Genomic DNA, 13,755 nt, shown 5'->3' on the forward strand with positions numbered 1-13,755 from the left:
ATTTAAGTCAATTCCTATAACCTCATGCTAGCCATTTGAACACCAGGGGCATTATTTACATATGGCCCGGATGTAAATTGTTTGCCTTAGTACTCATTCAATAAGTAATTACACCCTGGGTATAGCTGCACCTCACAACGAATTAGAAATCGGGCACAAGGGACAGTCCTCTCCTTACTAACTGGCATAAGGCACATGGTAAGCACAGGGCTTCTTTTCACCCTACACCTGTTCCCTAATGTGCAAGTCTGAATGATGCACAACAGCTTGCAGCAATACAGTATATTCCTGCACTCCATTTTGCAGGGCTAAGTTCTGTGTCTATAGGCGTTACCTGGCGGGCATGTTTCAAGATGCAAAACCCATGGGTGCTTGTATCTGTTTATTGCACTTTGCACCCTGCCCCATGCATGATAAATGACCCCTCCTGTGCCCCAGTTTTCTAATTTAGATTATAGGGTTATTTATGAAGGTTTGTGTTATAGCTGGTTAATAACCAATCTTGCTAAATTAGTATTAAGGTGTTTGCTTCCCTAGTGTGGTGCTGCACCTCAATGCCATCAGAGTGACAGATGGTCCTGTCTGTTTAGAATGGATTAAAATCAATGATTAGATAACATTACCTCTAAGTTTCAGCATAATAAAATTAAAAATCTAATTTTATTTTGAAAAATGGGGCTGATCTAAGGTCTGGCCTTTTTGAGATTAATAAATCCAGCCTGATAAACTTTGATCAAATATCAGTGCTTTTACTTGATAGTCCTTAGGGTGGTTAGAGGCAATAAAGGCTGTTAACAGCTGTAACATGTATGTCTCTAACTACCCAGAATGCATAAAATTATTATATAGACTCTGACAGAAACAAACTAGAACCATTTCTATTTTTGCATAGAAACCTTTCTAACTCCTATATGAAATTAGCTCAGTTGGGCTTTCATTGCCAACCTAGTTCCCAACTGTTTCAATATCGCATTTAGCTTTTAGGGTGCCTTGAGTCAAGTTGTGTCAACAATTTTGTCGCAGCGACTTTTTTTGTCACAGAGAAATTTTCTACAGCAAATTTTTGCGGCAGTTTCATGACAAAAATTCACAGGTAACTAAGTGTGGAATTTTGCCGTGAATCCATGCCTGTCAAATACATTCACTCATTACTATGCATATTTAGATAATTTAGTATCTATGCAAATGAAAATATACTAAATGTGATCTCCGCAAACCTCAGAACAGGACATGGTAGACTGGTTGGAAGAGAATTGGCCAAGTCAGCTACCACTAGTTAATAGGCATTCAGTTACAATATGAGATACATGAGTGTACATGTAGACTCACACTGTCTCACCTCCTAATAATGAATCCTAGTTCTTAAAATAACTCGTAAATGACTGGTTCAAACAGTAGATGAGCCCAAGAGATGACAAAGAGGTGTGGAGCAGTGGTTAAAGGACATGTAAAGCCTACACTGATATAATTGTTATGCCTGGGGCCAACCATCTGATCATCCTAGGGTTGCCACCTTTGACATCATGGGGGAGTAGGTGTGATGGTGTAGAGCAGTGACGGTGCAAGCATATGGGTGATATAACAGGGGTAGAACTATGTTGCTTGAGGTGAGTGGCCAATTGCTGCATTAAATTAGTGGAGTCCTGCCCAGTTTTTCAAATTTGGAAAACAGGCAGGCAGTTTTGATCCGGGCAGCCATTCTGAAAACCGGGCAGGTGGCATTGGGGCCTACAGAGAATGGGATTTTCAAACCTGCCCAATAATATATGACCGAATTTCAGTCTGACAGATTTTATCTATCTGTGTATGGCCAGTTTAACTTTTGTAGAAAACATTAGTAAACAGAGTGCATTAAAGAACAAGCAAACTATGACAAAATAAACTTAAATCTGCATAGGGTATTACTGGACAGGAACAGAGAGATTGACTAGTATAAAACATCAAGGTTTCACCCCTCTGTGACATATACTGTACTGGTATTTCCAACATTACCATAATCATATTAGTATTAGTCATTGCCTTTGTTTTGTATTGTGCTTCTTGTTGTCCTTTGAATTCTCTGTATCACATTAACCTAACCTCTGCATTCAAATTCAATACAAATTTACAATTCTCAGTGGTAACAGGCTCATTTATTGATCCAGGCATTAGATATGAATTTATATGGCACGACAGCAATGTACTGAAATTATGCTATAACGTACATCCAAATGACCAGTACAGCGTCAGACTGGGGCATTGGGGGCCCACTGGGATGCGACTAGGGTTGTCACCTGGCCGGTATTTTACCTGCCTGGTCGGTAAAAATGATGGTTGATCCCAATATTATTAATAGGGAAGAAAGATAAATATATAGGAAGGCCGGTTTTTTTTTCCAGAAAAGGTGGCAACCCTAGGAGCGACACCAAGACCATCCTTGTAAACAACAGAACACTCCTCCAACTGTCCACCCTTTCAGTGTTGCATCATGTTAGCATTGCGTCATGTCCTGTACCGCCATCCTTTTCCTTAATTGGTCCTGGCCCAGCAGGGCTCACGAGGGCTGGCGCCAGCCCAATCTGTCCCTGGACTAGCTTATTAGAAATATACAATGCTTGCTTTCTGTTTTGTTTTTCTGTATTATTTTTGTCTTAAACATTTTATTGTAATGAGCTATAAAGAAACACACAAACCAAACATAACAAGTAACAAATATAGTGTATATATTTATATACAGGTATACAGTATATATATATATATATATATATATATATATATATATATATATATATATATACACATTTATATATATTACTATTTTCTGTAGGTATCTAGGAATATGTACTATATATATACTCTTACATGAACTTGATTTTTAAAGGGGAATTTTTCTTTTGTCTTTTTTTTCCCCCAGCCTGAATCCTCCAGGGAGAATCCCTTCTTTTTCAGATGTAAAAAAAAGTTTTGATGTCAGGCAACAGCTAAAAAGTGGATCAGATTTCGTGAATGTTTTCTATATTTATCTGCGTGATTTAATGCTGGGCAGAGGGTTTAAATGGCATCAAACAGTTGGTGTGAAGAGTAGAAGTGCAGTTGCTGTGTAGCTGTCGAGAGGAAACACTTCTAGACAGTCCTGTATGATGGAGCTTTTCGAAACCAGCCCTTATTTCTTTTCAGACCAAAGGTTTTATGACAATGATAATTATTTTTCTGCAAGGCTCCCCACATATGAGCAAACTGGGTTTCAAGATCGTGGCACCGCGGGGATCTGTGCGGATGGGGTTTTATTACAGGGCTCAGGGAATGAAGATAAGATTTCTCCCCATCCAAATGTAACCCAACAAGAACATTGCCCTGGCCAATGCCTGCCGTGGGCCTGCAAGGTGTGCAAGAGGAAGACGGTTTCCATGGACAGAAGGAAGGCTGCTACCTTGCGGGAAAAGCGCAGGTTAAAAAAAGTCAATGAGGCATTTGAAGCCCTGAAAAGAAGCACTCTGTTGAACCCTAACCAAAGGCTTCCAAAGGTTGAAATCTTAAGGAGCGCCATCCAGTATATAGAACGCTTGCAGACACTATTGGCTTCCCTTAACCAGCAGGAGAGGGACCAGAGAGATTTATTGTTCATCAGTAATGGATCCCAGCGGGTGGTAAGCAAAATCTTGTATAGTGTTTATCAATGTGTTTCATCCAGGAATATGTTTTACACAGGCATTTCTATACATACACACATCACAACCTTCTCTGAGCCACACTGCACTGATTATAAATCAGCACACTATCTGTTTGAGTGTAATTATCTTCTCTGATTTATGTGTTACTTATATTTATCATATACCTTGGCTTCAGTTTTACACTTACCAAGATCTACAGGAAGCCATAAAGCCACAAGGGGGGGGGGAGCTCAGTTGTTGCAAGTGAAATTAGGTCAGTTTTCTCATCTATTTTCATCTGTTATTTATATCGTAAAATATAATTTAACCCTGTATAATTGTTTGATACTATACACAAGCTTTTAACAAAATGGGCAGAAATAATGGTGTTGCTAGAACTGAGAAGATGATCCAAACAATGTGAAAGAGCAGGTGTCTCCAGTAATGATAAGGCAGCACCTGTTGGGCAGAGATCTATATATAGCCCTATTAGAATCAGAATATTAGTAAAGGGAGATAGAAAGTGAGTTTTAACCAGGAAAAAGATGGCATAAAGGACATTGTTGGCTAAGAAATATATATCTTTGTGCAATTAACCTTATCGTCTGTATTTGACACATTGGCTTACTTATACAATGCACCAGCCTAAATTATACCTAAATAAAATATATATAAAGGCAGCTATTATATATTTTGAGGATATAAAGTATAAATATATTAATTGCTAAAGGTTATTAATCCTATTAGCAAATGCATAATCAAGCCAAGCTAATGCAGAATTTATGTAACACAATAATATTGCATCTGTTGTAGAACTACAATTTTAAGCATTCCAGCCTTCACCAGCATGTCCTGCTTCAATCAGTACATCAATAATGTGGAAAGTTGTTTCTCCATTGTGTTTACAATGTAAAGATAAAAATGCAAAACTGTTGTTTTAAATATTGTCCAGGCAATAAAGCAAGAACGATGTGTGGAGGGTTAAACCTCCACACAAATAAAAACACGAAAATGATCTCTTATATATAGTCTATATTGGTCTCCATCTCTTTTCATGTACTAAAGCCATGAAAATCTGAACTTTAGCCTGCAATAATAAAGGGCTCAGCTGACTCTATGATTCTAAACCACTAGAATCATATTGATTCTGCTATAATTACTGTGTCAGTGGCTGAAGAAGCTAATTTTCCTAGGTACAAATGTAAGGTTGTATCCCTAAAAAATACTCAATACTGTTACTATTGATTCAAGATTTAATTAAAGCAATGTAAGCACTGGCTTCCATCAGATATGTTGCCAGGACACCCTAAGGAGCCCTCAAAATAATGACAACTGACACATTAACAAAAACCATTGCATAGCATTCAGCTATAAATGCACTAAAATGTTCATTAGTCATCCATTATTTATAAAATATATGTGTGATCATAGCATGCGTCTGTGTCTCCGATATGTTGCTTTGGACTGTTCAACTGACCTATTGATTTTAAGGCTTAAATTAGGGCACTTTAGACAGACATCAGAAAATCTTTCATTCGGTTACACTCATAACTGTCATGCCCTTTAGTTGTGACCCTTGAGCTCAAGATGTCAATGGCATGGGGTCATATTTTTTTTATGTAGCACTAACTCTTAATACACCAAACACTGTATAGTTATTTGCTGGCTGCTTTTTAGAAGCGGTATTCTTGCATTATTAGAAATAAATCTTTTGTAAAACACATACAGATATAGTTGCAGTTTACGGAAACTTGAAAGGCATCTTCTTTATAGTGCAGTAGCAGAGCCTTTCATTAAAAAAAAAATGTCTGTGTGCAGGTCTGTGCCTCTGTTCCACTATTAGTGTGTAATATTCTTGCCTTGGTCGATCTCCAGTAAATTAATCTCTCTCTTATAATAGGGAATTGCAAATTTTCCCAGTGACAAGCATGACCCCGGTAGACAGATATGCAAATGTATTATGAAATGCATAATATATTCTGTAGTACAGTGCCAGCCTATAATAATTAGCTGAAGAAATTCTGTGCACGTAGCAATTTCTAACATTTTTCTTTTTTACTTAGAATACTATGAATACTGTTTTTAGTAAAGAGCCTGACTATTGAATAAAAAAGTTGGTACATCATAGGCAGAGTTGGGATACCTTTGTGGATGTCCCCTTACTTATTTGCTATACATGTAATAGTATCTTACTGGGTAACCTAGTGGTGCTTAATTTGCTACAGAAGTAACCTATGTGTAAGGGGGGCAGTAGATGTGATTGGGGGGGCAGTAGATGTGATCTATTTAGATTTTGCCAAAGCGTTTGATACTGTGCCCCACAAACGACTGCTTTCTAAACTAAGGTCTGTTGGGCTTAATGAAGTCGTTTGCACTTGGATAGGAAACTGGCTACAGGATCGGGTACAGAGGGTGGTTGTTAATGGGACATTCTCTACTTGGAGTAAGGTTCTTAGTGGGGTCCCCCAGGGCTCAGTATTGGGTCCACTTTTATTTAACTTGTTCATTAATGACTTAGGGGAGGGTGTTGTAAGTAATGTATCAGTGTTTGCAGATGACACAAAATTATCCAGCCCAATTTATTCCATCCAGGATGCGGCATCCTTGCAACATGATCTTGACAAACTGGCAATCTGGGCAGCTAAGTGGCAAATGAGATTCAATGTTGATAAATGTAAAGTCATGCACATGGGATGTAAGCCACTTATACCCTTAATAGGACTGCACTAGGCAAATCCATTATGGAAAAGGACCTTGTAGATGATAAACTTGGCTGTAGCAAGCAATGCCAGTCGGCAGCATCAAGGGCAAATAAGGTCTTGAGCTGTACTAAAAGGGGCATAGAGTCACGGGAGGAGGGGGTCATTCTTCCACTGTATAGAGCACTTGTAAGGCCCCATCTAGAATATGCCGTACAGTTTTGGTCTCCATCACTCAAACAGGACATTATTGTATTAGAGAGGGTACAGAGAAGGGCAACTAAGCTGGTAAAAGGTATTGAAAATCTTAGCTATGAGGAAAGACTGGCCAAATTGGGGATGTTCCCGCTGGAGAAGAGGCGCTTAAGGGGTTATATGATGACTATGTATAAATATATAAGGGGATCATATAATAATCTCTCTAATGTTTTATTTAACAGTAGGTCTTTCCAGCTGACATGAGGTCACCCATTCCGATAAAAGAAAAGAGGTTCTGCCTAAATATTCGGAAGGGGTTTTTTACAGTGAGAGCTGTGAAGATGTGGAATTCTCTCCCTGAATCAGTTGTACAGGCTGATACATTAGATAGCTTTAAGAAGGGGTTGGATAGCTTTTTAGCAAGTTAGGGAATACAGGGTTATGGAAAATAGCTCATAGTCCAAGTTGATCCAGGAACTAGTCCGATTGCCATTTTGGAGTCAGGAAGGAATTTTTCCCCCTCTAAGGCAAATTGGAGAGGCTTCAGATGGGTTTTTTTTGCCTTCCTCTGGATCAACTGGCAGATAGGTAGTTAATAAAAAAAAAAAAAAAGGTTGAACTCGATGGACATGTGTCTTTTTTCAACCTTACTTACTATGTTACTATGTTACTATTTTACTATGTAACTTCTGTATGTAACACATCCATGTATCTTTTGGCTTGTGCTTTTCAATGAATTGTCTATTTTCATGTAACTTTTCCTTATTATTTAGTCACCTATGAAAAGTATAATGGCAGTATACTATGTTAAAGGGCAATCAACTTGTAACATGATCATTACTATATGCAATATAATAATTACTTTATATTGCAGGTATCAAGTGAATGTGGATCAAGTTCTTCCTCTTGTAGCCCTGAATGGAATGACTCTGACTTTAGTGGCAGCCAAAGTGGTAAGTAAATTCATCTGCCCAACGGCTGCTTATTATGACATTTTACACTAACAATGTAAAATATACACAATGTTAATGCCTGACAAAAACAGCCAATATTAATTACATGACAAGGGTTTAGCCAGCATTAGTCATTAAGCCACCGTGGTGTTTAATACAAACAAAAGAGAAGAAATGCAGGCCTTCCCCGATGTAACATACATCAAACATAGGGGCAAATGTATCAAGGGTTGAATATCTTGGTTAATTAACCCTCGATATTCGACTGGGGAATTAAAATCCTTCGACTTCGAATATCGAAGTTAAAGGATTTTGAGCAAATAGTTTGATTGAACAGGAACAGGAAGGAATAACCGTTCGATCTAACGATTAAATTCTTCGGATCGAACGATTCGAAGGATTTTAATCCATCGATCGAAGGATTATCCTTTGACCAAAAAAAGATAGCCAAGCCTATGGGGATCTTCCCCATAGGCTAACATTGACTTCGGTAGCTTTTAGGTGGCGAACTAGGGGGTCGAAGTTTTTTCTTAAAGAGACAGTACCTTGACTATCGAATGGTCGAATAGTCGAACGAAGTCGAAGTCGTAGTCGAAGGTCGAAGTAGCCAAAAAAACACTTCGAAATTCGAAGTATTTTTTCTTCTTTTCCTTCACTCGAACTTAATGAATGGGCCCCATAGTGTCACATACCAATACCATGCATCATCATTCTTATGTTTCTTCTATGTAGATTACAGGAATATAGGACTACAGAAGTAATTATATTTTCATCGAAATAAAAAGAAGGGAACATTGTGTTCCTAGAAAGGTCAAACTGTGTTCTGGATGTTAATGGATTAAACTGGGACAGAAATCCCTTTAGGGCTTGTACATTAAAGATTATGTGCACCATTAAAAAAATCACATGTTCACAATAATGCGTTTAAAAGTAAATAAATAACTGGCTGAAATTACAAATATTTCATATCACCAACGAAAGCTGGTAGTTGTATACAAAGCAAGCTAAGTGGCAGAATAAGGTGACCTATGAAATCATGGAATGAAAATTTAGATATTTTTATAAAAGTTATTTGGTTGGCTATTTTTTTTTAATTTCTGTAATGGTATATAGAAAAAAAATGAATTATAATATACTAGTATATACTGTATATTTTAGACAGGTTATAAATCACTAAAGTGATTTCTAATATCTTTATACATTTTAGTAGGAGTTACATTTTTATAAGCTACCAAAATATAAATATACTGAGAGCTCTCTTTTGTAACTGCATTTTATTTCAATAATTTGCACCCCTTCACTCCATAACCACTTCCCTGTCTCTGTTCCCCTTCACTTTCATTCCTCATGTCCCTTCACTTGTATCTCTTCCCTGTCTTGATCCTTCTTACATCACATACTCTGCTGCCTCTATACCTGTCTCTGCCAGTCTTTTCCCCTACCACCTGTGATGAGAGAGTTCTGTATGGTGCAGGTAGTGAGTAAGCTTTTAGCGTATCTTTAAAGGGGAACTATCGCGAAAATTAAAATTTAATATAAACTTCAGCATGCTGAAATGAGAAACTTTCTGAATACAATCAATCAAAAATGATGTATTGTTTTTGAAATAATCAAGTTTATCTTCACTATTCCTCTCTCAGCATCTGTTTCTTTTCATTCTTTCTTCATGCAGGAGTTGGGTGTCAGATAATCATTGACAGTTAGATCCAATATATCAAATAGGGGGGCTCCTTTTGCCTAGAAGATGTATTAGAGCTCACTCTATTAAAATCACCAGCAATCCTGTCTCTCTACATGACGAATTTGTGCAAAATGCAGTTGTTTTGTAAGATTTTGTTTGTACTGGAATCAGTTATTTGAGTGAGCTCTAATACATCTGCTAGGAAAGGAAGCCCCCCCCCCCCCATAAGATATATTGGATCTAACTGTCAATGACACCCAACAGTTGCAAGAAGACTGTTGCTCATTTATAAACTTCGCGCAAGGCAGATTGGTTTGCAAAGTGAATATATTTGCCCTGTGCATGGTTATATTTATAAAGCTGAATAAGTGTGGTGCAAACAGAATTGTGAATTTTTTTTCACAATGCGAATGTCTATAAGAGCTTTTTAAATATGTCAAAAATTTGCAAATTGCAAATATTTATGAGCACACTCTGCGACTGCAAACTCCCGTCTCATTAGCGCACCGTTTGCAAAAATATATTCACAATGCAAATTCGCAAAAAACGGAAAGATAGGCACAGTAGTGTAATTTTTTTAGCGTTCCGGAAAAAACATGGGCAATACAAATTTGCGAGAACTTTATAAATGACCCCCCAAAATGAGGAGAAACAGGTGCTGTGAGAGGGATAGTGACCATAAACTTGATTATTTCAGAAACAATGCAGAATATTTAATTGAGTATATTTACAAAGTTTCTTATTTCCGTATGATGAACAGTGATGGGTGAATCTGTCCCATTTCACTGGCAAACGGTAAAAAAATTTGGCGAACTGCAGAAAATTTGCGAAACTCATTAAAGTCAATGGGCGTCTGAATAAATTTCACATGCATCAATTTTATTTCGATGCAGCCAATTTATTCGCCCATCAGTAATGATGAAGTTATATTAAATTTTCACTTTCGCAACAGTTCCCCTTTAAGTTATAAATGGAGTCTATGGTGCTGACATGAGAGCATCTGCCTGCCAGTGCCATAGATCCTATGTGGAATGTTTCTGGTTTCCTTTTGATGTAGGCTGCACTGTGTGTTTACTGGCAACATGTAGCACAGCAAAATCGAAAGGTGCCAGTAAGGAGTTTCCAGAGAATGAGAATATGCCTAATCTTATAAGTATATGTGAAAACTATAGTGTAATACAACTGTGGCTGAAGCAAATATATAAAATAAAAAGTCTACAGCAGCTACAACTGCTTTCTAATCATAGGATGATATAAACTATCCAGGTATAAATAAAAGCCTTTCAATTTTGCTAAGGGGAATTTCACCTAAGAAATAGCTTTATGTTGTTGACAGCAGCAATATATCTTACTTTTTCATCCCTCACCTATCCGCTACTGCAGCTATAGTATGTCCTGTTAATGGAGTGTAAACTTCCAGAATGGGTTTGAATGGCAGACAGAAGAATAAATAGAGAGCAGAAGTTACAAGCAGACACGTGAAAAATTCAGCCTGGCATTCCATTAATTCTCTGCCTGAGGTCAGTGACCCCAGAAAGGAAACATTACTTTAAATTCCACACCAGAGGGGTCACAACAGGATGTTATACATAAAAAAAAAACAATTAAATATAATTTTCAAAGGTAACCGGGTAATTGAAATCTAAAACATACTACATTTTTCATTGAACTTTATTTTAATTTACTGCTTAAGCAGTCTTTAAAGAAACCCCACAAGTTATTGAACCCTAATAACTTCGTTCATTTGGGTTTCTTTACGTTTGCCGTTACAAATTTAGATTTTGTAATGTATAGGTTTTTTTAACCTCGGCTTATTTAGTAAAAGATCCAAATATAAAAATAACAAACTAATAAAAATGTAGCAAAAATAAAAATAACAATACAAAAACATCAAAATCCTTTTTGCATGAATTTTTGTGTGCTTAAAAAAATATTATGGTTTTTACATGTGAAGCTTATTTATTAAAGGTCAGATTTTAGTGGTTTTAGAGGTTTTTGAAACCACGACTAAACTCACAAACTCTAAAACCACAATTGTCATTGAATTTATTAAAAGTTCAGATTAGAAAAGGTATGCATGAAAAAAAGAGCTAAATGATCCGGAGTAAAATACGAATACCATGAAAGCCTCTAAAAATTTTAGTTTTTTCGGACAAAAACTCTGAAAACATCTAAATATAGCACCTTTTACTTGGCAAAGTGTTGCTTTAGTGGTTTTTACACTTCACATACATCTCAAATATTTTGCTTTTTTTTTTTTTTTTTTTAGAGATATAGGAAAACCACAAATTTTTAGATATTTGTGGAAGCAAAATGAAATTCAATTGTTTAGTAAATAACAATTTTGTTGTGGTTTGGATTAGGAAAACAAAAATCTTATGATACAGCCAATGTCATTTGTGAAAAATGTAAATCAGTCCTGGTCACTCAGAAATTAACGGGCCATTTGCAACCTTTAAAAGAGAACTAAACCCTAAAAATGAATATGGCTAAAAATGACACATTTTATAAACTGAACTTATTGCACCAGCTTAATTTTCAACATCTCAATAACAGCAATGATCCAGGACTTCAAACTTGTCAGAGGGGATGACAAGTCTGCGACACTCACATGCTCAGTAACTGTTGAGAAGCTAAACTTAGGGATCGTTGTGAATTATCAAGATGAAAATGAGGTTGGCCTGTAATATAAGCTAATGCTACAAGGCTGAATATAAATTTCTGATGGTAATTGCAATGGTTTCTGTGCTGCCATGTAGTAATTATCTGTATTAATTACTAATCAGTCTTATATTGTGACATTTATATTCTGTGTACTGAATATTGTGAGTTGGTCCCTAAGCTCAGTAAGTGACAGTAGCACAGAGCATGTGCAGTGAATAACAGAAAAAAAGATGGGGAGCTACTGGGGCATATTTACTGCTAAAGGGTTGTGGTTGCCTTGGGCTGGTACAGGAGCCCAAAACAGAATGTAAAACATTTCTAACCTACTTCTTTAGTCAAGCTTTACTTCTACTTCTTTGCTGCTTTTCCTGCTACTCAGTTCTAATGTTGTTTATAGGGACAGAGCTTTGGGACTACAAAACCTTATTATCAAAATAGGCCAACTAAAAACTTCCGCAAGATTTCTTTCTTAGTGATATGTACCTTACAGCAATATTGTTACTTTCATAATTTAAGGAAAACTCCAGACAAGCTATGGGGTGACCCAGTGTACCACAACAGATTAGCTGAAAGCTACAATAGGTCCCTCCACCTGGAGCATGAGTAGAAGTCCTGGCTCTAACTTAAGTGAATAAACATTTGGGGGCACATTTACTATTGGTCTAATATTGAGGGTTAATTAACCCTTGATATTCCACTATCGAAGTTAAATCCTTCGACTTCAAATATCGAAGTCGAAGAATTTTTTTAAAGAGACAGTACTTCGACTATCGAATGGTCGAATAGTCGAACTATTTTTAGTTCAAATCTTTCGATTAGAAGGTCGAAGTAGCCAATTCGATGGTTGAAGTAGCAAAAAAAACAAAGTATTTTTTATTCTTTTCCTTCACTCGAGCTAAGTAAATGTGCCCCTCAACGAGTGCAGATACAAAATGGTGCCCTTTGTAATGTTTTGAATATAACATGAACTTCTTTTAATACATAGATCATCTCTTGAGTGACGACTCTTCCGAGCAACGTGACATCAATTCCTTATCATCGATTGTTAACAGCATCACATCTGGGGAAGTGTCAATAACTTATCCTGAGCAACATATTCAGAATTAAGCACTCTGCACTATTTGTTTGTTTTATTTTTGGACCTATATGTAAGCTTTCAATGCTTCAGAAATGTAATAACAAAGACTCAACTGCGTAGTGTTATTCCATATAATGCCTTCTGGCCCCCCAAGCACATATTATATCCTTCTGAATAGGTTATACTTCTGGCACTGAAAATTCCGAACCATCATAGACAAATATGCATTTATTAACCCAGAATGACTAAATCGCCTTCAAAGGCAGTTATTTAATTAAATTATTAAATCAAATTGTCGAACCCTTAATTAATTTAAAGAAGCGCAACACTATATTTATTATTCACTTAAAATAATCTTAATAAAAAGTCCCAGTATTGTTAAAGATATTGCGTCTGAAAATTCTAAAAAAAAAAAAAAAACTTCTGAAAAATTCCATGTTTTGGTATGAAATGTTTTAATATATTTTCATAGCGATTTTTATTTGTGTGTTTTTGCATTTTTTTTTACTCACTGGGGCCAATTTTTTTATTTTATTGCAATGCTGTTTGACCAACTTATGGCCTTTTTTTAAAAGTGTGGATTTGCTATTTGTGTTTTTTTATTTTTTGCTAATTTATTTTGATATTTTTAAATAAAAGATATGTTGTTTGATTATCTCTGTGTTCATTGATTTTATGTCAGGGCTCACTCGCTCACAGTTTTATTATTTAGGTTGTTAAAAAACTTTCTGAACAACTTTGCAAAAAATATTAAAGACTAAAAGGCACATTTATCAAGGGTCAGATTTCAAATTCATGTGAGTTTTTTTTAACTCACATGAATTTAATTTTACACAAAATTCAAATATTTGAT

The 13,755-nt window shown here is 36.2% G+C and overlaps 1 protein-coding gene across 1 annotated transcript; it reads left to right on the plus strand.

Moving 5' to 3' along the window:
- Positions 1-3,101: 3,101 nt before the first annotated feature.
- myog.S (myogenin (myogenic factor 4) S homeolog) lies at positions 3,102-13,555 on the plus strand. Its single transcript, NM_001085730.1, is given in 3 exon segments — positions 3,102-3,626; positions 7,401-7,479; positions 12,810-13,555. Coding segments are annotated over 3 exon segments (711 nt in total). The 5' UTR covers positions 3,102-3,116; the 3' UTR covers positions 12,932-13,555.
- The last annotated feature ends 200 nt before the right edge of the window (positions 13,556-13,755 follow it).

This window comes from Xenopus laevis, chromosome 2S (assembly GCF_017654675.1).
Source record: "Xenopus laevis strain J_2021 chromosome 2S, Xenopus_laevis_v10.1, whole genome shotgun sequence".
Lineage (NCBI taxonomy): Eukaryota > Metazoa > Chordata > Amphibia > Anura > Pipidae > Xenopus > Xenopus laevis.